The sequence below is a fragment of the Gymnogyps californianus genome, chromosome 3 (genome assembly GCF_018139145.2).
Source record: "Gymnogyps californianus isolate 813 chromosome 3, ASM1813914v2, whole genome shotgun sequence".
NCBI classification, from domain to species: domain Eukaryota; kingdom Metazoa; phylum Chordata; class Aves; order Accipitriformes; family Cathartidae; genus Gymnogyps; species Gymnogyps californianus.
Window position 1 is genome coordinate 20,978,443 of NC_059473.1, and position 27,255 is coordinate 21,005,697.

The window sequence follows — 27,255 nt, forward strand, 5'->3', positions numbered from 1 at the left end:
CCTCTAAAACCAGAGAGAGGCCAGAAAAACAGGCTCTTGCAGCATTAGAGTATTAAAAAGTCATCATTCAAAATACCTCTTTCTTAAAAATTACTAAAGGAAATCATAATAGAAGGAACATGGCTGCTAGGTTTCCAGATTAACTGAAACTCCCAGTCAATTCACCCATATTCTTAAGCATATTGGACAGTTAATCTACATATTATTTACAATACTTCTTGCTACTACCCAACAAAACCAAAAGAGAAAACTGCTCGTTGACTCACAGCTCTCTATACTTTGCAGACTAAACAGTCTCCAGTTTCTTATTTTTGGGCAAAACTATCCAATGTTTGCCATAGGATTTTAACTACAACTAAACAAAGTTTGTCTTGAAAAGCAACACGTTAAGTGAATTAGTTTGTTCCATTAGTCTATTTTTAAACTATTACATCATATTTACCGAAACAGCTATGGCATAAGAGGTTACACAGCTAGGCTTAAGTAATGCCATAATCTGACACAATCCACTTGGTTATGCCCCAAACTATTTACAGCGAACTTGATTCAAACAAACCACTTGGTTCAAGAAAGCATCCAAAGAACTGCAAGTCCATAAAATAATCTCTCCTAAGAAGTTTTTTGGGAATGACTTAGTCATGATCTGTTTATTTTATTTTAAGATATTCGTATCTTGAAATACACCCATGGGCAAAAGCCTCATTGGAAATGAGTCCCAGGACCTACACATACACTAGCAAACATAGGTAAGTCCGTGCCACAGTGTGTAGCAGATGGGAGGGAAAATGAGGGGAGGAGGGAAAATGGAATCTAGTCTGCACAGAAAGAAAAATCAATTAGGTTGAGACATGTACGTATTAACACACACAGGCATCTGAAAAACAATGAGTAACTAAAAAATCATCATTATGAAACTGAGTTAACTGCATCTTGATCCTTAAAGGGGGCAGGCTAAACAAATGTAGATGACTACAGCTGTAGTAAGTTTTTAGAATTAAAATCTGTATAAGCAAAGTCGCTCCATGCTCCATTCTGGCAAAACCTAAGCTGGTCTTTTAACAATGCAAAAAGTCTAAAAAGTCAGCTGATCAAGTTATGAACAGATCTGAGTAACTCTTCATAAAACATACCCCAGCAGCAGAAGAAATGGACAAATTTTATATATAAATTCTTCTTGATACTCATTATCCTTTACCCACCTAAGCTCTTGCAGAACAGAAACTTCTTCCAAAGCAATTCAGCTGATTTTACACTTATCTTTGTGTGCAGAACTGGCTGAAAAAAAAAATCCATCACTGGAAGCAATGAGTTCTGCATTTGATTCACCCATGACAGCCAGCATTAAGAGCCTCTTTGCCTTTTGCAGCAACAAATTCTGTAGTTTGGTCCACTATCTCAGGAAGAGTCTTGAGTTTCCTACCAACCTCCTCAACAGCTTTTGTTCCACATGCCTTCAAGGAGCTACACACCTGCCCTCTAAGCTAAGTTACTGTAAGTCCCATGAAAGATTTCAAACAGAAGCACTAAATTACACCACAGTGGAAGATGAACCGATCCTAACATTACAAAGTGAGGAATGTGTTTACAGTATACCTCATGATAAGTGCATGTTTCATTACAAACCATCACGTTTTGTTGAAACGGGAACATTTTCAGGCTGTTCAGTTTCTTTCTCAGGTAAAGTGAAGTGCAGCAACTGGTACCCAGAGATCGCAAGGCCCTCACTTCAACATATGCATCATATTCTTTTGCACTTGCAGCAAATCAGAAAGCTACATTTTTGTTGACACGGGTGTTTTGCAGTGCTCAGCACTAAAGAATGTTACCACAGTTTCCACGGTAGGCAGAAATGGAAGAAGCAAGTTCTACAAAATACTTTCTTTCTCAGTCGTGACTGGGCTTGGCTTTTGGCAAGTTGTCTTCTTAAGGAGCTGATTTCAGTGCAATACTGCAAAAGCTGAGAAATAGCACTGTTTACATATGGCATAAAGGAAATCTAGAGCTTGGTTTCCCAGTTTCGCCATCAGCTCTTCAGCTCATCTTTCCTCCCTGTTCTCCTAACAGCTTCTTATAGACACTACACAGATGGAAACACAGCATCTTAGTTACAATTCCATTACCTTATGCATGACAACTTCACGAATTCTGGTGCCAGGAGATTTTAACTGTCTGCAGCTTTCAAACTTACCAAATCTTTCAAGATTCAAAAACTTTGAATGAATGACACCATGATGCATTACTTTTAAGCAGTTTCATATTACTTGCTGCATCACTTTCACATACACTTTGATATTAAAGGATTTTAATTTAAGGACAGACAAGCTGAAGTACCTTACTACAAATTCTGATGAAAGAACCCTGATCTATAGAGGAAAGAACAGAGGCTAATCGTTTCAGAAGAATATAAATTGTGCTCCAGTTATGTAGAACTTAAGGTTTTTCAAGTTCTGTGAAAGTCCTGTGAAATACCATAGGGGTGTTACAAACCAAACCCAGATTTTTTTTTGCTCACTACAATTAAATGAATCGGAACACAACAGGGTGTTAAGCCTGAATGACAAAACCTGAATAAATATAACATTCATGCAAACTTTTGTTTGCAGAATTTGACGTGATATAGCATATAATTTAATGGAAAAATCCTCAAGTGTTACAATCATGATACTTCCTTTGCTATTTGTGGGTAGAAACTAAACCCACAAAAAGAAACTCTCTAGAGGCACAATAGGAACATTTAAGCCCACTCATTCTATGATACCCCACTAAAACCAAAAATAAGTCAGATATAAATAAACTCTTAGAAATCCACCACATTCTCAAGCAAGATAGACGCATAATAACAAAAGTAAATTAAATTAGTCTTCTAAATTAAAAAAGAAGAATCAGAAAAAGGGAGATCAGAACTAAAGCCCCAGAGTCCAATTAATACAGTTTCAAAGTGAATTCAAAGCACTTATGGCACTTAAGAAATCTGGCATCCACTGTCTTTTTGAGGCTTTATATCTGGTTCCTTCAGAGGTTTTACTTCTTCATCTGGTTTTGGTTTAGCCTGCAAACAAGAAGAAAAAAACCCTAAATACCACAAGTACAAACCACTGTGTCTGCACAGTACTTATGCATGGCTAACTTTACATATTCTAATCTAATAGTCCCCTCTTTTTTCAAGGCTTAAGGCTTTAAGCAAGCCTCAAGCAAGGGGGAAAAGCCAAATATTCTCTATTTCAGCACCCTTAAATGAATCCTTTTCTAAAAAAGAATCTTTCTACAGCACTCACTTCTGTAACATTTCAGCATCTTATACACATTAAAGAATTTCCTCCTATTCAGGACTTAGGGAAAAAAAAAAAAAAGACTCCTCATTTCCAGATGCTGACAGTGTGGCAGAGAGGTTAACTGACTTGCCTCCTGGCACAGAGGAAATGTGAGTTCGGGTGGTAGCCTTGTGTCTACATCCTGCACTGAGCTGGGGAACATTACAGAAGAGCAAAATAGTAACTCTGTATTATACAGAGAAGAAAGCTAATGGGAAACAACAGTACATAAGATTATCTTACAGTGTCATCCTTTGGCCTCTTGGTGAGATCAAATGCCGCAAGTGTTTCAGGAGTCCAGTGTGCATTCAAGGCAGGAAATTCAAAAGGAACAGGCTCTACTAAGCCATAGTTTGCTTTCAGTTCCAGCTGGGGAGCCTCTGCTGGCACCTTCTGAAAATAGCTGTAATAGAATACAGCAATATATTTAAAACACAATGCACTATCTCTGCAAGTCTCGTTTGCAATTCTAAAGAAAAACAATCTGGGTTTTTACAGTGGCAATCACTGCTGCTGTCTTCTATTCCATTAAGGCACCGTCCAACGTGCATTCTGTCAGCAAGACTCACAAGAACAAAAGCAATTCCTTCTTGGTATTATTTATCCCCTAATAGCTAGGTGGGTTTTTTCCTACTTGATAACCACTATTACCAGCGCTTCAAGGAGAAGAGCACCTTTTGTCCAAAAAGACCTTCAAAATCCAAACAAGGATTTAAAATACTTCGCAAGAAAGATGAAGAGGACTGTTCTTTTCCTAAATCAGTCTTCATGTGCCACAGTGCATAATAGCAACAACACTGCAACACCCACAAAGACTTGCTACAACACAAAGCCTGAATGAGGGTATAAATCTACCCTCAGCAAACCAACAAGAGCTGAAAACTGACAAATACTCACACATGCTACCTTACTTCCTGTGCTGCAGCAGAGCTCTGTGGCAGGCACATCTCCCAAAACAGTCACTGGTTATCTGGTTTCTCTTTCAAAGTTTGTTTCTAGAGGGACATGGATTTGTTGAAATCTCCTGTATGATGCTGTTGTAAGCTATGACAACGGTTATTGGAACCAAAGTAGAGTAAAGAATTTCTTTTCCTATTTGCAGTTCAGCTTGATGTACTTGACAATCCTTTTTGTTTAGTCAATTCCCCTATTATGCAGGTCTTTAAATACCACAAAAAGGGAAATAACAAACCTATTATGGAATACTAAATTATAAGAGGAGAGGAGGGGAGAAAGAAATGAGCAAAAGAATTCTAAAGCCAAACTAATCTTGCTATTTTAAAATTGCTTCCAAACTCTTTTTGGAAGGGGCGTTAACTAACAGAAAGCCCTATTCACAATATTAATTATACTTAGACTAGTAAAGCTCCTAGCACCCTAAGCATATTCTTCACTGAAGGCATGACTGTGTTTTGACTTTCCTGCTAGCAAAGCAGAATCAGCTACCAGTTTTCTCCATTTCCCCTCTGTCCTCTTTTTGTCTACTAGATCCCAGCAGCTGGGAAGAGGGCATGAGAGCAACACAGCAGCTTCTGCAGGACTTTCTCTTGTGCAGAAGGAAAAAAACCAAAGTGGCTGAGGAAATGAAGAAAGAAAACTGCTTAACCTCTCCAGCATGTCAGTCCAACCTACCGTGCTGAACTGACACAGAACACAGAGAGGGTGATAGCACAGAACCATAGCAAATCTGCTAAGAGAAAATTACAGAATTGCACATTTATCTTTAAGTTACATGCCATGCCCTAAAGGAATATAAGAACTGGAGAGTAAAATTTACCATCCCATCTTGAAATAAAGGTAAATGAGGTAATAACTGTTCATATAGAGTACTGTACCAACCATGAATTACTTACATGAATCCATTCTCTCTCTGGCATTTTTCTAGTGTGTTCTTAATCAAACTTCCTAATTTCCTAAAGAAGAGATGTCCAGAAGGTTTGGCAGTAGTCCCGGGCCCTTTGGTTTCTCCATATTCTTTGCACAATGCTTCAGCCTTGGCAAAAACTTTGCAAGAAAGAAATGTAATAAAAATCATTTACATGACTCTATTAAATCACGGTTCTGATCTACAGTGCTTCAGTTTTAGGAGATACCAGAATCCATTCAGGCTTCTTGCTTCTTAGAAACAAAAATAAACTAGCTCAAAGGCAGCACTTCCAGCCAAGATTTACTGCATCCAAAAAGTGACTAGGAACAGAAGAAAAAAAAAAGCTTTTTGGGTAGGAAGATGCAGGAAAGCATTCTTATGTGTGGGGCAAAATGCAACAATAAGCCCAAGAACTGTGCCACACGGTAGGGAAAAAGAGAGGGTATGAAGGTGTCCACGCACAGTTAATGTCCAAAAATAAACAACACAAAATAAACAATAATATGGAGTGGGAAAAGAAGTACTCTTCTCTGAACAGCAGGCACAGTAAAAAACACAGTATTTGTTTTACTGCAAGTAATCCAACTTAGTTTGTTCTTAATAAATTCTTTTTATTTATTTTTAAAATTAATATTAAAAGTTTCCAATTTGATGATTTGAGCATTTTTTATACATTGTGGTAAAATTATGCAGTGCAGGCCATTGGGGTAGCAATAGCTTTGAAGAGAGAAGGATGGGCAGAAGACCCTGAACTACTGCAAACTTCCCTTAATCTACCTGTCAAATGAATAGAAAGGAAATAAGTTACTGCAACTTGTTTAAAAACAAACAAACAAACAAACATGGTCTAGATTTACTACTTAATGTAAGACAGAGCAACCTCCAAAGCAGAAAAGGCTGCAGTAACTTAACATACAGATCAGAAAACATGATGACCAGACAATTGATTTTTACACTGTATTGCAGGCAGTTCAAAGCCAGTCTTTAACAGGCTGAGAAGTGAAGATGAAATTTTCTGCAGCACTGTTATGAAAGACAGTCTTTGGTAAGACAAAAAAAGAATATACTGTCTCTAATCAAAAGTGTGCTGGAGTTTCATCAGGTGACAGATAAAATCTTAAGTTTACGGGAGATCAAATAAACACGATACAGTCTCAATCACACTTACATTTTTCTGATTCCTGCAGAGATCTGATTGCTTCCCCACATTTATCACTCGCCAGTAAAGTCTGACCATGGTAACAGTATGCCTAATGGGAGAGGACAGAATCGTTACCAACATCGTTGGGCACTTTCTGCACCAATTCACTTTTGCTCTTCCTTATATCAGAGTTGCATCTCTTTGAAGCTGCCATTCCCTGCAGACAGCTGACAACTGGGGAATGCAAGTCAAAGCAGCATTCACTGAACAATGCAGTTCAACATAAACACCGTGAGGTAGGTATGAAGCAAGCTGTCTCAAGTCTAGCCAAGAGTAACTTTGAGCTTCATGAAGGCTGTTTCACCAAAAGCACTAGTATATAGTCTAGTTCAAACCTCTCTCTCTCACTGTATCAATGCGCAGCATTAAGCCCCATCACAGAAAGAGGATGAACCCCAGTCAAGTTTACAAAGCAAAGACTCTAAAAACTAAAACTACCTGACCATTCAAAAAACGAATCTGCAACAAACACCACTGAATCCAGAAGAGATGAGGTGTTCTGCTGCTTGAGATGTTTTGCCATAGTGCAAATAACTTCTCCACCCCAAAAAGTCCCATTCCTTCACACTTATGCTTGAAGATATTACTGTATTCCAGTGAGAACTGAATCGCCTCTTTTCTATTATCAGGAGTTGTTGAGTTTAAATACTAAATACCACAGGTAAAGGAACAATCCCATGAACTACTGTCTACCTTGCATACCTTCCTTTAATGTCTGTTCTCACAGTATAGCAAGTGTTACCTAAATCTACCATTGCTCATATTACACAAATAAAAAAAAAAAAAGTACCACAGCTCTGACCATCCCTCAGTTCTCAAACTTGCTAATAAGGCAAGCAGCTTTTAGCTGCAGGTTTAACGTAAAACACAGTTGTGTTAACTGCTTAGTTTGGGCCTTTTTTACAGTATGAAAGAGCCAGATTACAGGCTGTGGCAAGCTACAAGAAATAAACAGCAAATTGAGCAGCTGATGATCCCAAGAGCGCCACTGCACTTGCTAAGAGATCAGTCACACAAAAAGGGACAGCACTTGGAATGGTACCTAACATTACTTGATGCAGTTTCATTCAGGGCCTTCAAAAAGATAATCAGCTCCGAATTATGCCTGGAATCAGGCTGTGATGTAGATAATGGAAGACAAGTATTATGCTCAACCTGAACTGCTTCACTTAATACATGATTGCAATAAATTCCACACTGCAGTAATTTCACTTGGCTCAACAAAAACACTTCAAATGCCACTGACACTGCACAGTCTCTCTTCACAGCATGGAAAGAAAGTCAAGGCAATACTTAGCCCCCATTCCCTATCCAGCCCTTAGACAACATTAAAAACTGTGACTGCTGTCAACCAAAGTACTTACATAGGCCATATAGAAACAGGTCTTCAAGTTTAAGTACTTCCTCCATTTACCTGCATAGGTTGGATCCAAACTGGATAATGTTTGATCTATAAATAGATATGTAAAGTTATTCTTTAAGACATTTCCAAAAAGAAAAATCACACACACACTCAAAGACCAGAATTCTTAAACTTAGGAACAGATCTTAACTGTAAAGTAGCCAGAAACAAGTGACATAAATTACTCCTGCAAAGGCACAGAGAAACTATGAGAAAAAACAAAAGTATGCAGTTTATTGAGCTATCATGCAATTGTCCCTAGAATCCCTGAAACTGCTGTCCACTAAGTTTGGAAGGCTAATTCTCCTAAGTATTTCTGGCAGCATTTCAAAGCTTGTTCCTAGTTTAATTTCAAGTAGTGACCTATAAATGCCTACGTTTGTTACAATATTCCATCTCCTATATTGACTCCCATATTTTTGCACTTTTCCCACTTGCCTCAGTAAGCCCACAGATCAGCTTACTCATCTGGAAAGATGTACATAATTAACCTTTACGGTCTGTACACACTTTACGGTCTGCATCATAATCTGCTGCCTAAAGGCAGTTGAAACACACTCCCTTTACATCAAGCCATTTGTTTGCTGCTATTACATATTCTCAAGACATTACCCTGTCTTCTGTCTCCCCTCACTAACATTTCCTACCATTAGCTACAGAAAAAGATTCCCACAAAAATAAAAGGCCTTATCAAAATATATCTGTTACACTGATAACTGAAGCCTTAAATGCACTAAATAGAAGCTAAATATACAAAGCATATCCACTGAGAAACAGTGTTAATATCGCAATTGACAGGCGGGTGAAGTACGTCTGCTGGCAAGAATGCATAAACCAGGTCACTAAGGATACAAAACAAGACACTTACCAGCTTTTTGGTAGAAGTTAGCTGTTTCATAAGCAAGAGCAGCTATTAGTCCTGGATTGTGTTTCAGCTCAATAGCCCGAGCAATTGTCACTGAAAAAAAATTCCACACCACAGTATTAAAGTTTAATTGAAAATGTCACATCAAATCAGCAGAGGCATTTAGCATTTTAAAACCTCTGCATGAGCAGAAAACAAGTATTGTGCAGTCAAGCAAACTGCAGAATAAAGACAGATTGTTTCTTGGATAGAATGACTCCAAATTAATAGAAAAGCTGAAGGAAGGTTAGTCTGGAGACTAGCTAGTAAACAGAAGCTGCAAATATTTTGAACTAAAGGAACTGGGAATTTATGTTAGGCAAGCATGGTGGTGAAGAGACTGCACGAAAGGAAAAAAGAAGAGGGGAGGTATGTCACACACAAGTTCTTCCAAAGTGGTTACATTCATAGTATCAGACCGATTTTTGGCATTTTCCTCCTATAATTGTAACTTAAGTTTCTTTAAAAGCAACCCGCCCCACTAAGCCACAGTACTTCAGGAGAAGAAAAAAAAATGGCATTGCTGCCAAGCAGACTTCATGAGACATCAAAGTAACCCACAAAGACTGTCATTTCCCATCCCCAACAAACGTATATTTGAAGATACCTTCTTGAGCTTCAGCTTGGCACTGTACGATGTAAGAGTCTACAAGTCGAGCTTCTAAATCTCTTCCCTTTTCTACAGGTGTAATCAATTTTGGAATGTGACTTTCCTAAGTACAAAGCAAGTCTCAAAGTTAGTTTAGGCTTAACACCACTGCTGCCAATGCAAAGCAAGTCCCTTATTCCTAAATGGATAGGACACTGAGTGAAGGTCCCAAGACAGCTGGATGCACTGTTGCATGTGCTACTGGGCAGACAGACAGATTACTCTTCCACTGCCATTGGGAAAGAGTAGCAGGGATTGAGTGGTAGCATAGCACATTAATACTCTTCTTCTTCCTGAATCATTCAGATAGTCTGAGGTATTTGTTTATTCTGTAACCTCATCAGAAAAGCAAAGGCTTTTCTAAGACAAAAAGTCAAGTACTTGGAGATAACTTAAAGACCAGACAGCAAAGACAGTTCTTCTACCTTCAAGTGTTTAAAAATCCCAGCTGCTATCTTCAGGCTTCTGTGAACATCTTTTGCTTCATCTTCTGTTATACTAAGAATATAGAATGAATCAATGAAATTTTAGTTAGAAAGGACCTCTAGGTATCATTTAGTCCCACCTCCTGCTTTGGAGCAGGACTATCAACAACAGTAGATCAGGTCAGTTATGGCTTTGTCTAGATGAATCTTGAATCCTTCAAGAATGGAGAGTCCACTAACCCTCTAAGTAACCTGTCCCACTGCTGTGCTACCCTCATGGTAGAGAAGTTTCTTACAGTGTCCAGTCATTAAATAATCAAATAGAACTCACTTGAAAAAAGAAATGTAAGACCTTGTAATGACTTTCAAGTAAAAGGTAACCTCAGTGTTAAAAGCCAAAGCTTTAGAAATCTGTAGGGCTAAAAGCCAGCAGAGCTGTGATTTTGAGAATCTCCATTTTGTACCTGGACATTCAGAGCAGGACTGATGAAGGGTTTATTCACAACTGACGCTTCCTCTATACCACAGTCACATGGTACTAGTACACTTTGTTCACAGATGCAAGAAGGGATTGAAGTGCACTTGGACATTACAGCACATGAATGAAGGCCAACTGCCTCCTTGAACCCCTACTGTCTCAGCTGGACATGCACTACAGCAGTCAAAACTCAGAAGCTGCTAAATTTTTTGGTGGAATATTGCTGCAATGGAATTACTAAGAAAAGAAAAACACTTACTCTTCTTTTCCAGCGAGTCTTGATGCATATTTTGTGTACCACAGAGCTACATTAAATCCCATGGAAACCAGTTCAAACACTGCATCCTGCTGGGCACTAAAGAAAGACAGACAAAACCCCCCAAACAAACCCCCAAACAATTTAATGCTTTCCATTTTGTTCTGACAAGCTCTCTCTGCTGATAGTTCACATAACGTAAGTTGATATTTCTCTCCATAAAATATTTTTCATTTAAGAAGTCAACAATTTCCAATTCAGAACCTCCTACTTGCTGAACTGCCTAAAAGAGACTTCAATTTTTACTTATTCCCTTTAAGAGCTCATAATTATAATTTCCCACATTCAGATGCCTACCCTTCCCATTTGGGAACTTTTATTTTAAAACAGTAACTTGAGATTTGTTTAGCTTTGGGTGTGGCTGACATTTTTCCATCTTTTTTTTTTTTAAATTGCACATTTTGTGGAAAGCCTTCCTCTGGAATGTCTACTTTAAAGTTGTAGCTGCTAAGTTAATAAGTCAGAGTCTATTACATCTCCCTCAAATGAATGTTATTGCAAGTATTTATGTAACTGCAGTCAAACGGCATGTGCAAATAGCAGGAAATTTCAGAAGCTAAAAACACAGCCTTTGAAAAGAGTGAACTTGCAATCATAAGTTCAGTATAGCTGAGGAATTAGTAAACTTTAAAAAGAAAGGTGTGAGTGAGAAGAATAATGTTGGCACAAGTACAAGTGTGTATGACCATGAGCAAATTAGAAGAGAGTCCTAATCAACAGATTGTCTTCCAAGGGGAATAAAAGCTTTGAGGAAGTCGAGCACTTCTTCTAGATAAAGCTTGACAAATTTGTAAGCGTGATTATACAACACAACTACCTACAATAGCAAGAGACAACTGAATAATCCAGAAGGTTACACATCTGTATTCCTACTTAAACCAGAAGCTTTGTTTGTTTGTACCAGGAGTACAAGTACAGAGGACAAAAACAAAATCAGATCTTCAGCAAAATTTGTACTTCAAAAAACTCGGAAGATACTGGTCAGGCAATAGTGCCAAATGAAAAAGTTTTAAACTGTAGTAATCTATGTTATCATATTCAATTCACCAATACTCTCAAGGTTCTTCTTTGTACTGCTCTAGCCAACTGCAGATATAGTTTGTAGATCAACTAAGACACAATAGATCCTTCTACCATTATCATGCGTTACCACACCTTTACATAAAGGCAACACATGCTTCAGAACACCTAATACAGCGCGGCAATTATCACAAACTCCAAGCAACAAGTTTTCGGAAACTACTTTGTGTTCAACATTTTGCTACACTTCTAAGTTTTCCTTCACACCTCTGCTGGCACACATGCATATATATAACAGACCAGAAGAAAACAGCTGCATACCCTGTAATCATAACAGCATATATACCTTGGAACTTGTCCTTGTAATGTGTCTGTCCACTTGAAATTCTGAATATATCTCAACTTGCATTCTTGGGAAGAGTCATCCAGTGAAAGGATAAAACCTATAGAATAAAAAAGTGTACCGACAGGCAATCTCAAAGTAAGAAACGGGAACAAGTAATGAAGGAATGGGGATCAATGAGAACATGGACTTAGATAAAGGAATGTTTCTTGCTGTACCATTCAAAATCCTGTGTTACTTCCTGAAGTTTTTATTCCTCAATATCTTGAGGACAAGATGTGCAAAGACCCAAACTGGCTACTGCAAGAAACTCCTGGTCCAGCAGGTTACCAACTCAACCCTGTGAGTCTTGATTGCTCAAGGAAAACCTTGCAGATGTCTGCATGTCCCGTATGGTGACTAGTTGGGAGTTGGACTGACCCAGGTACAGGATGGCTGAGGCTGCTCGAGGTGAGTGAGTGACTGTCCCTGCCACCGTAGTGGTGATCGGGAAATTCCAGGAGAAGCTGCCTTGTTAACAGGGAGAGGGAAAAGGGCTTGTAAGCATGGACTCACCTAGTCACCATCTCTTTTGTCTCCAGGGCTACAGGAAATTGGTTATGTCCAGCAGCCCAGAAAACAGCAGTCAGTGGGATGAAGCTCATGCTATGGGATATTCAAATCCTAGCATATGCAGGCTTAGGGAATTTTTCACGGAGAAGTAAGATGGGCCTTGGTCTGATCAGGTCTTACAGACTTTCAAGAACTCAAGACTTGCAACAGCAGCTATTGGGGCTATAGCTCTAGGTGCTGTCACGTGTTTATAAAGACAAAAAATACTTGTTCCTTTCACATGCAGAAGATTTTAGTGACCAAGCATGATGCTTTTTGTCTGCAGCAACATGGACTGTTATCTTACCTTTATCTAGAATGTCGCATTAGCTTACACCCTCCCAGGGACTGAGGGAACTAAACCAACTTGAGCTGCTTCACTTCCCACAGACTGAAAGATCACAGTTTCCATGAATCAGCTGACTCCTGAAAACTCAGTCCTAAGAAACTTGTCTGAGCACCTGACTGCTAAGAGAGAGTTATCAAAATATTGACAGGAGGAAGGTTTCAAGGGAATGCGTTATCATAGGTGACCATCTACTGAAAATGTAGACACTATGCTAATGAGCACCTATATATACACCTAAGACAAGCAGCAGCAGAAGTGTAAACTTGCAACAAGTCTCTTATCTAGCATTAGACAAACCAGAAGTTTACACCAAAGAGCGACTCCTATCAACTAATTAATAGACTCAATGTATACTTAAGGAGCAATTCACCACACTCTAAGAGACAAATAAACATGTCCTCCTCCAGCAGGAAGCGAATGAGGTTAAAAGCAAGAGGACAGGACTGCCAACACTTAGTACTGGCAGGGTCACAAAGGACACTGAAACTTGTAGAAAGGGCCTGGTGAGTACCCATGACTGGTATCAAGCATAGAACCCATGAAGCTACTCTCCTTCCTGAGAAGTGCAAAGCCTCTTTACAGAAGATTAGCACAATATACATTCTGAGAAGTGTCATTAAAACTCAAATTTATATACCTCTTGATGTATTAGCAGTATTGCTAACAAATGTTCCTACCTTGCAAGAGTGAGAAGTACAAGTCAGTTGCATTCTTCATCATTTCTGGATTACAACTCGAGTCTGTAAACAGCTCCAATAGTCGCGTTCGAGATAACCTCAAATCACTGTATGGAGGGGGGGGGAAATAAAAAATGAACCTAAGAAATTCTACCCAAAAATGTACTATTAAGAAAGTACCTACCCATGTATACCACCACCCTTTTGGCTAAGAAAGTGAAGCTAAGCATTCAATTTAGCTACCTGAAGGCAAGGAAAGGTACTTTATGAGGAAGTTGTCGATAAATACAGAAAAATCTTCCTTTCTCCTCTGGATACATATGATTGACTCTTCAGTCTAAAGTACAATCCATTTTGGACAGATAGCAATGGATAATCAGTACTCGTTATCAATCTGTTGTTCTAACACAAACTAAAATAACTATGCCTTTATCTACCAAGAGGTTGGGTGCAGGGGGAGGGAAGGGAAGTAACAAGCAGGAACATTGTTCAACATTAGAATGGGATGAGCATATGAAGAAATAAGAATAGATCTGCAAAATAAGCTGAGATCTCTTTTCATTATATTCCTATCTACAACAGAACATTCATGCCTTATTCACTTATGGAAATTACTTTAAGTAATCTTTTGCAGAAGAATGCACAGTCATCAGAAAGACAATGAAATGTTTAGTCTTTTGCCTCTGCATTATCATAATTGGCCTTGCTATACACTCAGAGACTTGAAAACTGGATAATTCATTCTTTGTAACTAAACGTTCAGTGTTATCAGTATCTTATTGTCTCCCAGCCTACACGTTTCTAGTCATCTTAAGAACAAAAATTGAAAAGTAATCATTACTTTTAAGGATGTCCTCCAAACTGTGAGAGACAGAGTAAGGTTAATCACAAGTACACTTACTTGCAAACCTTTGTTGCAGCTGGAGTGGTAGCTACCCCATAAAAATTAAATGAAACAGGAGCTGTAGCCTTCAAAGGGTTGCGATGAAACCAGTGGGTCATTTTCTTTCTGTAGTGTTGTTTACGCCAAATCTAAAGTATGGAAAGAAATGAATAGCTGCAGGAACAGATACAACCGAGATGCTATATATGTCATGCTCCTCAGCTCAGAAAAATATATTCCAAATGTCAACAATCAGGAAAGAAATTAATTTGCCAAGTTGTATATAATTACACAGAAGAAATTAGATTTCTTTTTTTCCATTTGAAACACTAAGCTTCCATACACCTTGTCTTCATCATCGATGTACTTAGTTTGAGAATTTTACTCTCTTGAAATAAATATGCATTCTAAGGCAACTATTTTAAGTTGGGCAAAAAGCTATAAGCTACTTCACTCTATATTACTGCACACTTTCTTACTCAAAAAACCCCACATTTGTTACCTCCTGCGTAAGGCTGAATATTCCCCATGTAATTTACACGTATATCTCAATTCACTGAGGTCATTATATTCTGTCTGGTCAATCTATTAGTAGCTTTTATTGCGACACCATTGATATAGATGAAACTGCAATTATATAGTAACCCTTGCTGAAAACATGGATATATTTACATACATGTAACAGACCTGGAAGTTTGGTACAGTACAGCTAAAACAGACCATCTTTTTTATTCTACGTCAATTTCAGCAAATATATATAACATAAGCATTCCAATGAGCTGTCAACAGCAGTGCACGGTGGGAGGATGAAACATAATGGGCACATGTTGAAACAAGGGAGGTCTGTACTGGATAAAAGGAGAAACCTCTTCACTATGAGGACAGTGGAACTGAGGAACAAGTTGCCCAAAGAGCTTGTGTGGCCTCCATCCTCAAAGGCTTTCAAGACCTCACCGGATAAAGCCCTGAGCCACCTAGTCTGACCTCAGAGCTGACCCTGCTCTGAGCAGGACGTTGGACTAGAGACACACACCCCCACCCCCCCCCCCCAAGACCTCCATCACCTTATGATCCTTTCTGAATCTCTAAGTTCATCGGTATAGAACACTTTGCAGCTTTGCTGGGAAAAAAAAAAAAAAAAAAAAGGACATCTGCCAGGTCTTCCTGACCGAGCAGGTGACTTGTTTATCGTGTCAGCACCTGTCACGACACCTTCACCCACCTGCGCAGCAGTCTGCACAATGGAGAGGTGCTGTCACACGGCTCAGTCGCATCCAAGCCAGGGGACAGTTTGACAGGCACTTAAACAAGAGATCTGCCGTGTCCAAACAGCCTTTACCCCCCGCGGTTTGCCCGGCGGGAGCCTGCCCGGTGCCGACCGCCTCGGGCCCGCGCCGCCGCCTCGCCAAAGGCCGCCGCGGAGCCAGCGGCACACACCGACCGACGTCCGCCCCGGCGTGCGACCCCTTTCACAGCAGTAGCTACGGTGCCGCCCGGCTCCCCGAGCCCCGCCGACACCAGCGAGTCGGGCACAGGCGGCCCTCACAGGCGCCGGGACCCTCTCGGTAAAAGCCAGCCGCCCGCCGCCACTTCCGCCCGGCCCTGCCCCGGCTCCCGGCGGTGCGTCACACACCCGTCGCCGCAGGCAGCGCTAGCGGAGAGCCGATGACATCGTCCCGCGCCCGACCGCGTCGATCCCGCCAGTTATCCCCCTCCCCCCCCCTCGCCAGGTGCCCCCAGGCCGCCGGCGCCAGCCCCGCGGCTGGGGTCTCGCCCCGGGACAGCCGACGGAGGCACTGCCAGGCCCTGCGCCCTCCCCCGGTAGGGACCCCTCAACGCTACAAACAGAGGCGGGAGCGGGAGGGGACAGCGACCCGCGGCCCAGCGGCGGCACCGGCCCTCCCGGACGGGTGACCCGCCTGCGGTACTGCACAGGGGCGCCGCTGCTTACCTGCGAGGGGGGGCCTCTCACGGCGGCACGGCCGGGACCGGAGGGGAGGAGCGGAGCGTTCCCCGCCCGGGCGCCGCCGCCGAGATCCAGCTGGGAGGGCAGGACTCCCTCCGGAGCCACGTGACCGCCGCCATGACACATACCGAGGCGGAAGTCGCCTTCCCCCCCCGCCCCGCCCCCAAAGCCGCGGGCGGGCGCCGCCGCCTCGGTAGCTATGGCGCGGGCGGGCGCGGCCGGCGCAGCCTACCTCGCTGGGCGGCGCTGGCGGGAGGCGCTCGCCGCGTTTGGTTGTCGCGGCGGCTGGGTTGGGCTGGGCCGGCAGCGGGCGCGGGGCTGGCGGGAGCGGCTGCCCGGCGCGGTGCCCCGGCCCGGGGTGAGCATGGTGCCCTAGTGCTGGGGCTATGTCGGAGGCGGCCCGGAGCCTCCTGCAGCGCTGGGGCGCCAGCTTCAGGAAGGGCACCGACTTCGACTCCTGGGGGCAGCTGGTGGAGGCGATCGACGAGTACCAGATGTGAGTGCGGGGGCGGGCGGCTCCCGCCGCTGCCCCGCCGGTCCCCGGCACGGCCCCAGAGCCCCGTGCGAAGGGCCGGGGGGAGGGAGCGGCCCCCGGGCGGGGCGGGGCAGGGGGGGGGCGCGCCCCGCCGGGCCTAGGCCGCGGCCCCCCTCACCCCTCAGGCCGCGGCGGCGGGTCCCCTGCCGTTATGTAAGGCGCGGGGCCGTGGGTCGGGGCGTCCTCTCAGGCGGGGGCGGGGGGGGCGAGTCGCCCGAACCTGCCGGGAGCCGCCCCGCCGAGACCGGTGGTCGGTGGCGGGTGCTCGGCCGGGCGCTGCCCCCCTCGCCGGCCCGTCCTTTTGCGAGGGTGGCAGCCGGCTGGCGTGGAGCTGCAGGGCCCCCCAGGCGTGGAGCCGTCGAGGCGGTTGGTACAGGCACCGGTGGCCCGGGGTACCCCTATCCCATCACCCTGTCCCCCGGGCACCATGTTTGTGGGGAAGAGGGGACCTGGCTGAGGCAAATGGGCTGCCGAAGCATCAGCCTTACCCAAAAAACCCCCGGACAACATATCAGGGTGAAAACTGGTCCATCGCGTGCTGGTGTGTTTCACCCCTGATGAAACCGAGGTGGGAGAGTGGGGAACCTGGCAGCCCCAGTTAGGTTGCCTTGCACTGGGTGGGACCGCACCACCCATGAATCCTTTGGTATCAGAGGAGTATCGGCAGTGTAGGGCACTGTTGATGGTATCCTTAGAAACACACCTGGTAGCTTTAGTCAGATGCTCTCCTCTACTACTCTGTTGACCATGAAGATTAAAGTTATTTCCTTGTGGTTTGAGTATTGCAGGCCAAGTTACTTACGGTGAATTTTCTGGAAGAAGTCCAGAGAGTTTGCACTTGTTCCCCAAGAGAAAGTCGGCTGAAGAGATGCTCTCCGAGAGATCTTCTAGTGCTATTCAGGACTATTGAAGTTATGGGCTGTAACCACACTGGCTACCAGTTCAGTTGCCATTCATAGTAACTAGACTGCTGGCCACGTACAGCACTGTCATGAGATGCTATAATCTCATCGTTTCATTCACTCACCAGACAGGATGATGCAAGTTCAGTTATTTGCAGTTTGCTGATGGTCTTTAGAGCAGGGCAAGCTGTTACTACAAACCTTGGCACAGGGGTGAAAAGAAGTTCTCTTCCAGATCTGTATTTCAGAAGGAAAAAAAAAATCATTGGAAAGTAAAAGAAGATATTTTTAATAACTGCCCTTATGTGGACATCTGCGAGGAGTCCAGCAGGATCCTAATGCTTTAAACTGTCTTGGCAGTCTCAGCAGTGAGTTTCATGTAATGATGGTTCTTCAGAATGAAAAGTCTTCAGGCTTCTCATTCTGAGCTTGCTTCATTGAGAAGTAAGGTCACTAAACATTCACAGACAGTCCAGTTTGAGAGTTGAAGCATAACTTTTGTTCCCTTCCTCCCAGCATCACTTGTGTCTGATGAGAACTGAGGTGATCTCAGCTCCCTTGCTTTATTCTGGCTTTGGAGCAGTGTGATATCTTTGTAAGGAAGCTCCTCTTGGGTAGTAGTATTGTAAGCTGCTCTTACAAGCCTTATCAGTGAGTTTCTACTGAATAGTCGTCAGTAGATGAACTCTGGTTCCAGGAGGGAGAAGAACGGGGAGAGAAGATCAAAGGATTACAGGGAGATATTTCCTGGGGAGGAGCGGAACCTTTTCAGTGTGCGTATCTGCTTCTTGTAGATACAGCAGGTAAATTAATAACTGTTTCAGTCTATAGGGTAGAAGTTGCAAATAAGAAGCACAGGGCAAGATACCTACCTGTAGCTCTGGAGAGACATAACAGCACGGTTTTATGCTGTTGCCTTCTCAAATGGCAACCTGAGATGGGATGGGATGAACAAGTGTGTTGCTGCAGTTGGCCAGGTGCTGCTAATGTTGGCAAGGTCTGTACTGATCAACACAGGGAGGCTGGGGAGAAGCTGGTTACGGTGAGCTTGCTGACAATGAGAAAGATTTTCCCAAATCTAAGCTAGTTCAGTCCATGGATTTAATGGCTGCTGATGTAAAACACAATTATTTGCCTCCCATGTCCAGGGGGACCTACGTCTGCTCAGGTCTTTATGTTACTCTGGGAAGTGCAGGAAGCTTGGTGCAAAGATTGGCCCTTGTTCGTTCAGGTGCTTACTCATGCAGGAGCCCTCCGAGCTGTCAGCAGTGCCTTCCCTGTTGAATGTCCCCATCTGTGGAACTTGGTCTGATCCAACTTTGAACAAGCTTCAAGTAGGATGCCAGATGTGTTTATGTCGATTAGGGTGGGTTTTTTGTATTAGTGACAAACGGAAAGAGGGTTGTGTTACTGATGCTTGCAGAAATGTTAATACTGTGATGCTGCCTGTTGTGGGTGGCATATTGCTGCTATGATTATATGTTTTCTTAAATCATTACTTTTAAATGCCCTTTCTATATGTCCTGTGTATCGTATCGGCAGGGCAGCAGGGAAGGAGTGTACCTTTGGGTTCAAGCATGTTTGTGCTTTTTGTCTTTCTTTTCTCAGTGACCATCTTTCCCCCTTTATGAAGGGGGACGACACCACTGAGTTGTGCAGTTACCTTGTCCTGTTTGGTTGTGTTTTCACTGGTGCTAGTTAAAAACTACAGTGGCCTCAATCCTTGTGTCTTTTTAAGAGAGCTTATTTTTAGGAAAAGAGAAGAAATAAATGAGTTCTGATTTTTGTTTCTGATGCAGGCTTTGACGGTAAAGTGTTTTGGTGTATGCATCTTGGTGTATGAATTTTAAAGCCCACCAAAAACCAGGCTAATCCCCACTGCAATGGTGGCAAGAAGCTGAGTCCCTTTAACAATGCAAACTTGTGAGGTTGCAGACGGAAGTGTATTGCGATGCCCCGAGTACTGCTGCTGTCCCTGGGTTTCCACTCAACCTCCTGTCCCCCCTCCCCCTCTGCTTTCTTAAAAAAAAAAAAAAAAAATTATTTACAGGGAATGGCAACAATTGCCCAGAGGTTTTGCTTGTTTAATGTTCTCCTTCCTCCCCGGACGGAAACTGTAACTCTTCCCATAGCTTCCCTCTCTAGCTTCCTTTCGCTTTCTCGAGCTGTTTGCTTACTGTTACTTTCCAAACCCCTTGGTGCTCCTGTCTCCGTGGTGACAAGGGGTGGGGTCTCTGCTCCGCATGTGATGCTGACAGGCGCAAATGTGAGCTGATACACCCCGGTCAGCCCGGGCCAAGCCGCCCTGCGCCTGGCTTCCAGCCCTGGGAGAGCGTGCAGCCATCGCCTAGGGTGCCCGCGCCCGCGACTCCTGGCAATCTGACTTGCCTCAAACTCTCCCTGTGAAATGCATGTCAGCTTGTACCGCAGTGGGCCTTCACAGGGGGTATGGTTTGTTGTTATAAAATAAGGGGATGGGGAGAGGAAAAAGGTCAGTGCTTACAAAGGGGGCTGTTGGCTAGAAGGGCCTTCTTACCTGTTCTCCCTTCGTCATATATTATATACATAGTCTTTCCTGCCTAATGTAGTTGCATACTTTGTCCACCTTCTAGACTTTTTTGAGTATGGCCTACCATGGTTATAGAAATCTTTGTTAAAAAAACCAAACAAAACCAAAAACTATTTGGAGCAACAGTCTGTGGACCTTTTGGCTGACACGTTTTCTGGAGGCTGGGGTGTGTGTGTGTTTCTGTGTTGTGTTCCCACTCTACAATTTTCTTTCCCCCTCATCCAGATTAGCAAGGCATCTACAAAAAGAGGCGCAGTCTCAGCACAACAACTCGGAATTCACAGAAGATCAAAAGGTGAGTATTGCTGTTTGCTCAGTCAAGGAGCTTGACTCGCAGATGTTGATGTGTATTATGGTTTTTTTATCTCGCAGACCAGAGCCTTATGAGACCTTTTTTCCTCCTTCAATATATGCAAACAGAAACAGAGCCCAGCATGGCTAAAACAGTTGCTGTCATTAGATGTGACAGATGCTCTGCTGTGTAATATTGAATGTCATGCATGCTGGCCAGAGTCCTTCATAACCTGGGTGTTTCTTTTTTTGGGTGACCTTTTGTTAACTTGCTTATACAACGTTAGCACAAGTTTATGTTGTGAAGTCTGAATAGAAAATGTCTTGAACTGCAGACATCGAGGGTGTGTGAGGAAGATGTTAGCTTAACATGTAACACCTGACTGGGAAGGGTCCTGGCAGCACACTCCCTAGTAGTCTCTTAGAATGTTATTTGTTTATAGTCTTTCAAAATATTGAAATTACTTTACTCCTTCCTCCCTCCCCTCAGTTGAAAAGACTGTTTCTTGTCTCAGTATCATATTAATGCAATTCTGTGACAGGATTTAAGAGGAAAATGCTAGCTGAGCTCCCATACGCTCAAGCATTTTCAGCAAAATAAAATCTTTTGAGATATGAGGCCCTGCTAAATTTTCATGTCTTGTATAAAGGCATGTTTTTTCTTAGGAATACCAAATTAGAGACCCCTGTATTTCCGCATTTCCAAGTCATAAGATCACTTGTTTGAGCAATGGTGTTGCCTGAAAATTGACATTTGTTAGCCCAGAATCTAACCTATGGCAATAGGGTGCTAGAGTAATGGGATCTGTGTTTGGAAATGCTGGTCCTGAAAACAGGTCCTGGCTACAGAAACTGGAGATGAACTTGATGTGTTTCAAGAAACTCATTACAAAGAAATACACCTTTACATAGAGTCTGACAGGTTTGTAACTGTTTCCTTGACATGTACCAATAAGAAAAGCGAAGAGCTTGTCTTCCATGTTCTGTTTACCTTCTGCAAAGAAGATAAGGCTTATGATCGTCTTAAACAGAGTCATAATCTTGGAGAAGGATTTGGTCCACCTTTCCTGAACTGAAGGCTTGGAAGCCTTGTTAATGTTGGACGGCTGTTTACTCTTTGATTGCTTCTGCTCTCTATCCCTTGCTGGTAGCTTTCTCCATCGTTCTCAGCTATAGTCATCTTTACTGCATGTTTCCCCTCTGTGGATACTTTTGAAAATATGGTTACTTCATGAAGGTGAAGCTGTTAATCTCACTTCTGGAGGCATCATCTCCTGTGATTATGGGAACCAGAACCACACAGGGCTTTGCTTCCAGATGTTCCCTGAATCTTGTGGAAAGAACCTTGGACCAGATTGTGGAAGTGAGTGAGGTCAGCCATGAGGGAAGGCCTGGGGGGCTCAGGAAGCAGAGATAACTGACCTCAGATGTTAGATGCGCAACTGCGATCATGTCTTAAGGCGACAGTCTTCTGAAAAGAAAAAATAAGGAGTGGCTGTTTTGAATCCTTGCAGAGCGATACCTGTTTCTAAAGCTGATATAACTTACAAAAGAGATTCACATTTATATCACTTGCTTTTTTTTGCAGATCAGTAAGGGGCTGATGCACTGAAACTTTGACCCTGGTTATCAAATGGTGGTGCCTATTTCATTAGCCACATACGCAGCTGAATTCCCCAACATTTTGTTGAGAGAACATTCTCTTTCCCTCCTCTACCATGAGGAATGCAGGTCACAACAAAAATAAGAGTCTTGCTATTGCTTTGGAAGAAGCCCTTAAAACTCTGTACAGCAAAATCTTTTAGTCTGATGTTAAGCTCCTTGCTGTTCTGGTCTTCCCTATTTCTGCAGGAGCTCAGCCATTATAATCTAGTGATCATGACCAATTACTATCATCGCTAGTATCATTCACTTGGCATGTAGGAGTAGAGTTTAGCACACTTTGGGGTTTTCAAGCAGTTTGGTTAAATAGAAGCGTATATTCTCTCTCACCACCCTTTAAAAAATCTACATACCAAACCAGCTACTTTTGGTCAACTAAGTTCCTGCCAATGCATCGACCAGCATGCTATTTCCTCCTGGTTCTGGAAAGTCTCTTTCCCTAATATCTTGTCTTTCTGAGGTTCTACATGTCATATAAGAGCCACCTCTTTATTTTTCTGAATGTAGAAGAGTGTAAACTTCAAGGTTTGCTTATCTGATATTACTGGCCAAGGCTGTACACAGAATTTCATAGACTGGAAAAGGCAAGGCTGTGGAGCTAATTATGATTTCCAGTTGCTTGATCTACCCTCATTCCAGTCTTTGCGTAGATTTACAGTTAGCTGTTTTCCAAAGGACCATACATACTGCTGAGGATTACTGTGAGGCTGTCATTGTTTCTTCGTTGACATACTCTGTGGGAAAGATGGATTTCAGCAGTGATTCCACTGTAGCAAGGAAAAACTACTAGGTTTACAGCTACAGGGAAAGGACAAGGCTAGGTTCAAATCCTCAGCCCCATCTGTCTGTATAAACTTTTACCATGTTTGGGTTTATTTCATGCATCACAGGTGGTGTTACAGTGCAGATATGGCCACACCATAATTGATGGTGTTTTACTTGCTAATGTAATCATACAATCTGTTAATCTAACAACACTTGACAGATACTACCCATTTCTTTCCTAGGCATACTGTGAGCCAGTTATCATTTATCTTATAATAAATGTATTGTTTATGGTAAGAATGCAGACTTTTAGATATTCATATCTTGCCTTTTTGCTCTTGATCTGAAGAGTCTGTTTTGAAACACTGTATGCTACTTCCCTTGATAGAGTAGACTAGTCTACAGAATTTGCTGTTCATTCCTGGATTTTCAGCTTCTGGGGGGTTGTCGTCTTATATCTACTGCTGGACATAATTGTGGAGTTTTAGTCCTTAGGGAAGGCTCTGTCTTGACTTGGATAATTGACAGTGCTGGAATCTTCATTAGTGATTGTGAATTTTATTGAAGTATTTCTCTGCAGATAAATACTGTAAACAACAAATCATTGTGTTTAAATCTAGTCACCCTGCAACAGCTTTAAAGAGGCTGTGCAACAATTTCATCACCTAGAGGCTGCATGTACGAAATATTAACAGATACAGTTACTGGTGGATTTACCTCAGTCTTAACATCGGCATCCTGCTGTTCCTTATTTTACCTTCATTCTCTAAAAAAAACCCATCTTCATTCATGATCAACCACTGTGTTTTGCTACATGAATTGTTCCAGTTAGGTTTGGCCATGGTTGTCAGCTTGCCTCCAGCTATAGTTACTCTCACTCAGTTCTGTATGCAATAAATTTGACCTTTAAAGCCCTCTTCTAACCGCAGTTGTTGCTTCTCTTGTAACTGTTTTGTGCTAGGCTGAGTTTTCTTCAGTATTAGAAAATCATGCTTTTTTATGCAATAGTAATTTGCTGAAATAAGAGCACTGTTGAACAGTCTTAGCATGATTCATTAAACTACTGGTCTCCTAACAGCCTAGACCTCTCTTTAAAGCCAAACTCTGCTCTGGCTCTGTATTTATGCAAACATCTTTGACTGCATTACAGTTAGCACAGTCATTACTCACACAACTGCACTGAAGAAACCTTGACTATGAGATCAACTGACTTTTTCCCTTTCTAATCACAAGTTTACATAAAACTGAATCTTAACTATTTTAAACTAGCAAAGTTAATTATGGCTTCAGTCTTTCTAATGAGATGCAGAATGTTTTCCCTGCTGCAAAAAGGAGCCTTTGCATGGGATAGTTGCAGCTGAAAATGATAGCAGTGTTTAGCTGCATTTTTAACTTTTGGGTTGGGTGTGGTCCCTTAAAAAAATAGTTATGAATAATGCCTGCTGGGAGCTTGCCATATTTCAATAGATTCCATATAAAACCTATTCTTTACTATTTTAAGACTCCCAAACTCTCTTAATTAATCTGTTTCTAGAGCCATTATTGCCCTTCAGCCCCCAGGAGCCAGAGGACACACATTTTGTATTGCTGTTTGTCCTGTTAGGAGGCACCTAGTTCAGGCAGTTTTAAGAATACACGGTTACGAATCTGCAGAATAGGGAACAGGGGTGTTGCTGAGCTTATTGGTGAATTGACAAACGAGACAGGGGTTGAGCAGTGCTTCTTGAGGCCTCACTTACGGTGTGGGCTTAATGCTCTGCACGCGAGACCGGGAGGGGAAGAGCCATGTGAAAATCTGTTTACATATTCTGATTCCGTGGTGGGGCACGGAGGCTGTGTGCTGGCACCCTGCAAACTTGTAGCCCTCTTTCTGTGGTGCAGTCGGAGGGGTTTTGATCCAACACAGAATGGGCACGCTCTTTGCTCAGCAGTCAACACCCAAACCATTGGAACAGCTGGGTTTTTGCAAATGTTAGAGCTGTAGTCCAACCTCAGAGATTTCCCCTCCCTTCCCTAGGGAACCTCTGGATTCCTTTCTTTTACCCATTACTTCACACCTTCCTCTTTAAGATTCTACCTTTGCAAATGTATCTTTCCAGATGTTCTCAAATATAAAAAGGAATTCCTTTTGTTACACTGCAGCTGATTAGATGGATGTAGTGCATTCTCACCCTAGGGACTGACGATCTGCTTCTGTAGTACTGCCTGGTGTCCTCCCATCCAGCCTGAAGGTACATGTAAATCCACAACACCCACGTGTGGAGTGCGGGTCTGGAAGTGTCAAGATGAATCCAGGACTGGATGTACTCCTTTCTTTTTCAAAAATCTGTGTTTTTCCAAGCTATGCTGGAGATCCAGCTATGGATCTCTGTTACATAGCAGAATTTATTTTGGGGAGGTAGAAGTTTGTTGACTGAACCTAGACTACAAAATGAACCTCCACAGAAACGGAGCTCTCCTATTTTTACTCTGCCATATTGCATGCAAGCATATGGTCATGTTGCTCTATATTAAAATTCCCAAACAGCACACGGCTGCACATGCTGCATCCTAGGCAGAGGAGAAAACAATGTGTCCTGTGCTAATACGCATCACTCGCTACTTTCCTGGAAGGTGCTCGAACTAAATTTTTTGTAAGACCTCCATACAGTGGACAGTAATATAAACTACAAGGATGTAAAGTCTGGGCTAATGCCATGTTGTAACAGAGTGTTTAAGACGAGAGGAGATATCAGTTGGGGAGAAGCGGCTTTGAAAGCTTTGAGCCTGTGGTGGCAGATGAAAATTGGGTATCTGAGGCTTTTACACACTCCAGCTGCCCTTGTTGGCTCTGCCCTTGAGGTATTGAAGTGTGATTTGCTTATGATTCAGCTCCTGAACTCTTTCAACTTTTAGTGTGGCATAAGGTGAACTGAAACTGGAGCCACTTAGCTTTTAGCCCAGCCTGTTTAAACTAGTGGTGGCCCAGGAGCTGATTGAGAAGGCGTTGTGACATCCCTTTGCAGGAGAGTCAGGGCAGATGACTGGGGAAGGTAGCTGTGAAACCATGTCTAGTTTTTATCTGCTGCTGCAAACCTCTTGGAGCCCTAAAATGTAACCCTCCTTTAAAGGGAAGTTTTGGCTTTTGACTGATACTGCATAACTTGCCAGATGCTGATACTCTTGAAGTTCTTTGATGCTAGAGTTGTGCTCTAGGAAATCTTTTCCTCCCCTTGCATCCAGCTTGGGGGGGAGCTGTTTTTATACTGCCTGATTTAAAAGGAGAGAATGAGTTACAGGTGCGTATTCCAACTTTTATCTTCCTTCTAGGGGGGAAAACTTACTTTGAAAATAAACTGCCTTTCTTTGTAGCTTCATTGTTGCTGTTTTTCTTGCCCTATAAATGTTCCACAGAGCATTTTGAATTATATTTGGCCCTTATCTCTGCACATTGTCTTCATTTTTCTTCACTAAAACCTTTTAGTTAATGAATAAACTTGTGATGGTCAGGCAAGGTCAAATATACTGTGCAGTTGTGTCCGCTTGATGTCGGTTATGAAAGTCTTAACTCCTCCTTTCAGCTGGTAGTAATAGAAACAAATGTGACTGTTGCTGGAGCTTCTTATTTTGTGAGACATAAAAGCTTAAGTAGCACTGTCTTCAAAGTAAGACTGCTAGCAATGAGCTGTTTTGAAGCCCTTCCCTCTCTTCTACATTTTTAAATGAAAATGAGAAATTACTTCACAGTTTTGCTGAGGGATATTTTAGATAGCTGACAAGTTTGAATCAAAGAATATATTGCATGCTTTACTCAGAGTTTAAATGTCTTAAAATTACAAAACCAGAAAGTTAGAAAAATAATCCGCCTTTATACTTCCTCTCCCACCAAAACCCACAAAAGCAGACTGTGTTTTTTCAGTGCTGAGATACTGGGCTTCTGTAACTTCTGAGGAGGGTTGACTTGGTCTGCTGAGATTGTAAGCCTGATAGAGGAACTGTAGGCATGACTCCTAAAAGGGCAAATTAGAACAAACCAGTCAAGTTCTCAGAAGGTAATACACTGGTCGGTTTGGATTTTTTTTTCTCTCCCCTATCACTTCAGAGCAGTTGAGTTCATAAACAATTTATGATGTGGTAGGCATTATTACAGTTTCTGCTGAGTGAATGACC

General features: G+C 42.5%; 2 protein-coding genes across 4 annotated transcripts in view; one reads left to right on the forward strand and one right to left on the reverse strand.

Moving 5' to 3' along the window:
* Positions 1-2,792: 2,792 nt before the first annotated feature.
* BROX (BRO1 domain and CAAX motif containing) lies at positions 2,793-15,761 on the reverse strand. 2 transcript variants are annotated; one of them, XM_050893728.1, is made up of 13 exons: positions 15,639-15,760; positions 14,435-14,565; positions 13,534-13,640; positions 11,920-12,016; positions 10,497-10,592; positions 9,760-9,832; positions 9,293-9,398; positions 8,650-8,739; positions 7,744-7,829; positions 6,347-6,428; positions 5,165-5,315; positions 3,555-3,714; positions 2,793-3,049 (listed from the first exon to the last, which is right to left on the reverse strand). In XM_050893728.1, exons 2-13 carry the CDS (start codon positions 14,533-14,535, stop codon positions 2,963-2,965), a joined length of 1,236 nt encoding a protein of 411 aa, XP_050749685.1. In that variant the 5' UTR covers positions 14,536-14,565; positions 15,639-15,760; the 3' UTR covers positions 2,793-2,962. The 2 variants fall into 2 exon arrangements, 1 of the variants encoding a protein (XP_050749685.1); XR_007766176.1 differs by lacking the exon at positions 2,793-3,049 and adding an exon at positions 4,218-4,306 and having other exon boundaries at positions 3,657-3,714; positions 15,639-15,761.
* Positions 15,762-16,748: 987 nt separating this feature from the next.
* The window catches only part of AIDA (axin interactor, dorsalization associated), a 30,812-nt gene continuing 20,305 nt past the window's right edge, over positions 16,749-27,255 (forward strand). For both annotated transcript variants that reach the window (XM_050894574.1, XM_050894575.1), the window contains exons 1-2: positions 16,749-16,878; positions 20,614-20,683. In XM_050894574.1, the coding sequence (XP_050750531.1) occupies positions 16,769-16,878; positions 20,614-20,683 (180 nt within the window). In that variant the 5' untranslated portion in view covers positions 16,749-16,768. The remainder of the gene's footprint in view (positions 16,879-20,613; positions 20,684-27,255) is intronic.

Bases quoted from the DNA above. Each gene is read 5' to 3' on its own strand.
- BROX (XM_050893728.1), bottom strand. From the start codon at position 14,535: ATGACCCACTGGTTTCATCGCAACCCTTTGAAGGCTACAGCTCCTGTT. The intron at 8,740-9,292 runs GTATCTTCAAAT...ATTTTTTTTCAG, and splicing joins CCAAGCTGAAGCTCAAGAAG to TGACAATTGCTCGGGCTATT. The intron at 3,715-5,164 runs GTAAGTAATTCA...ATTCTATTACAG, and splicing joins CAGAGAGAGAATGGATTCAT to CTATTTTCAGAAGGTGCCAG.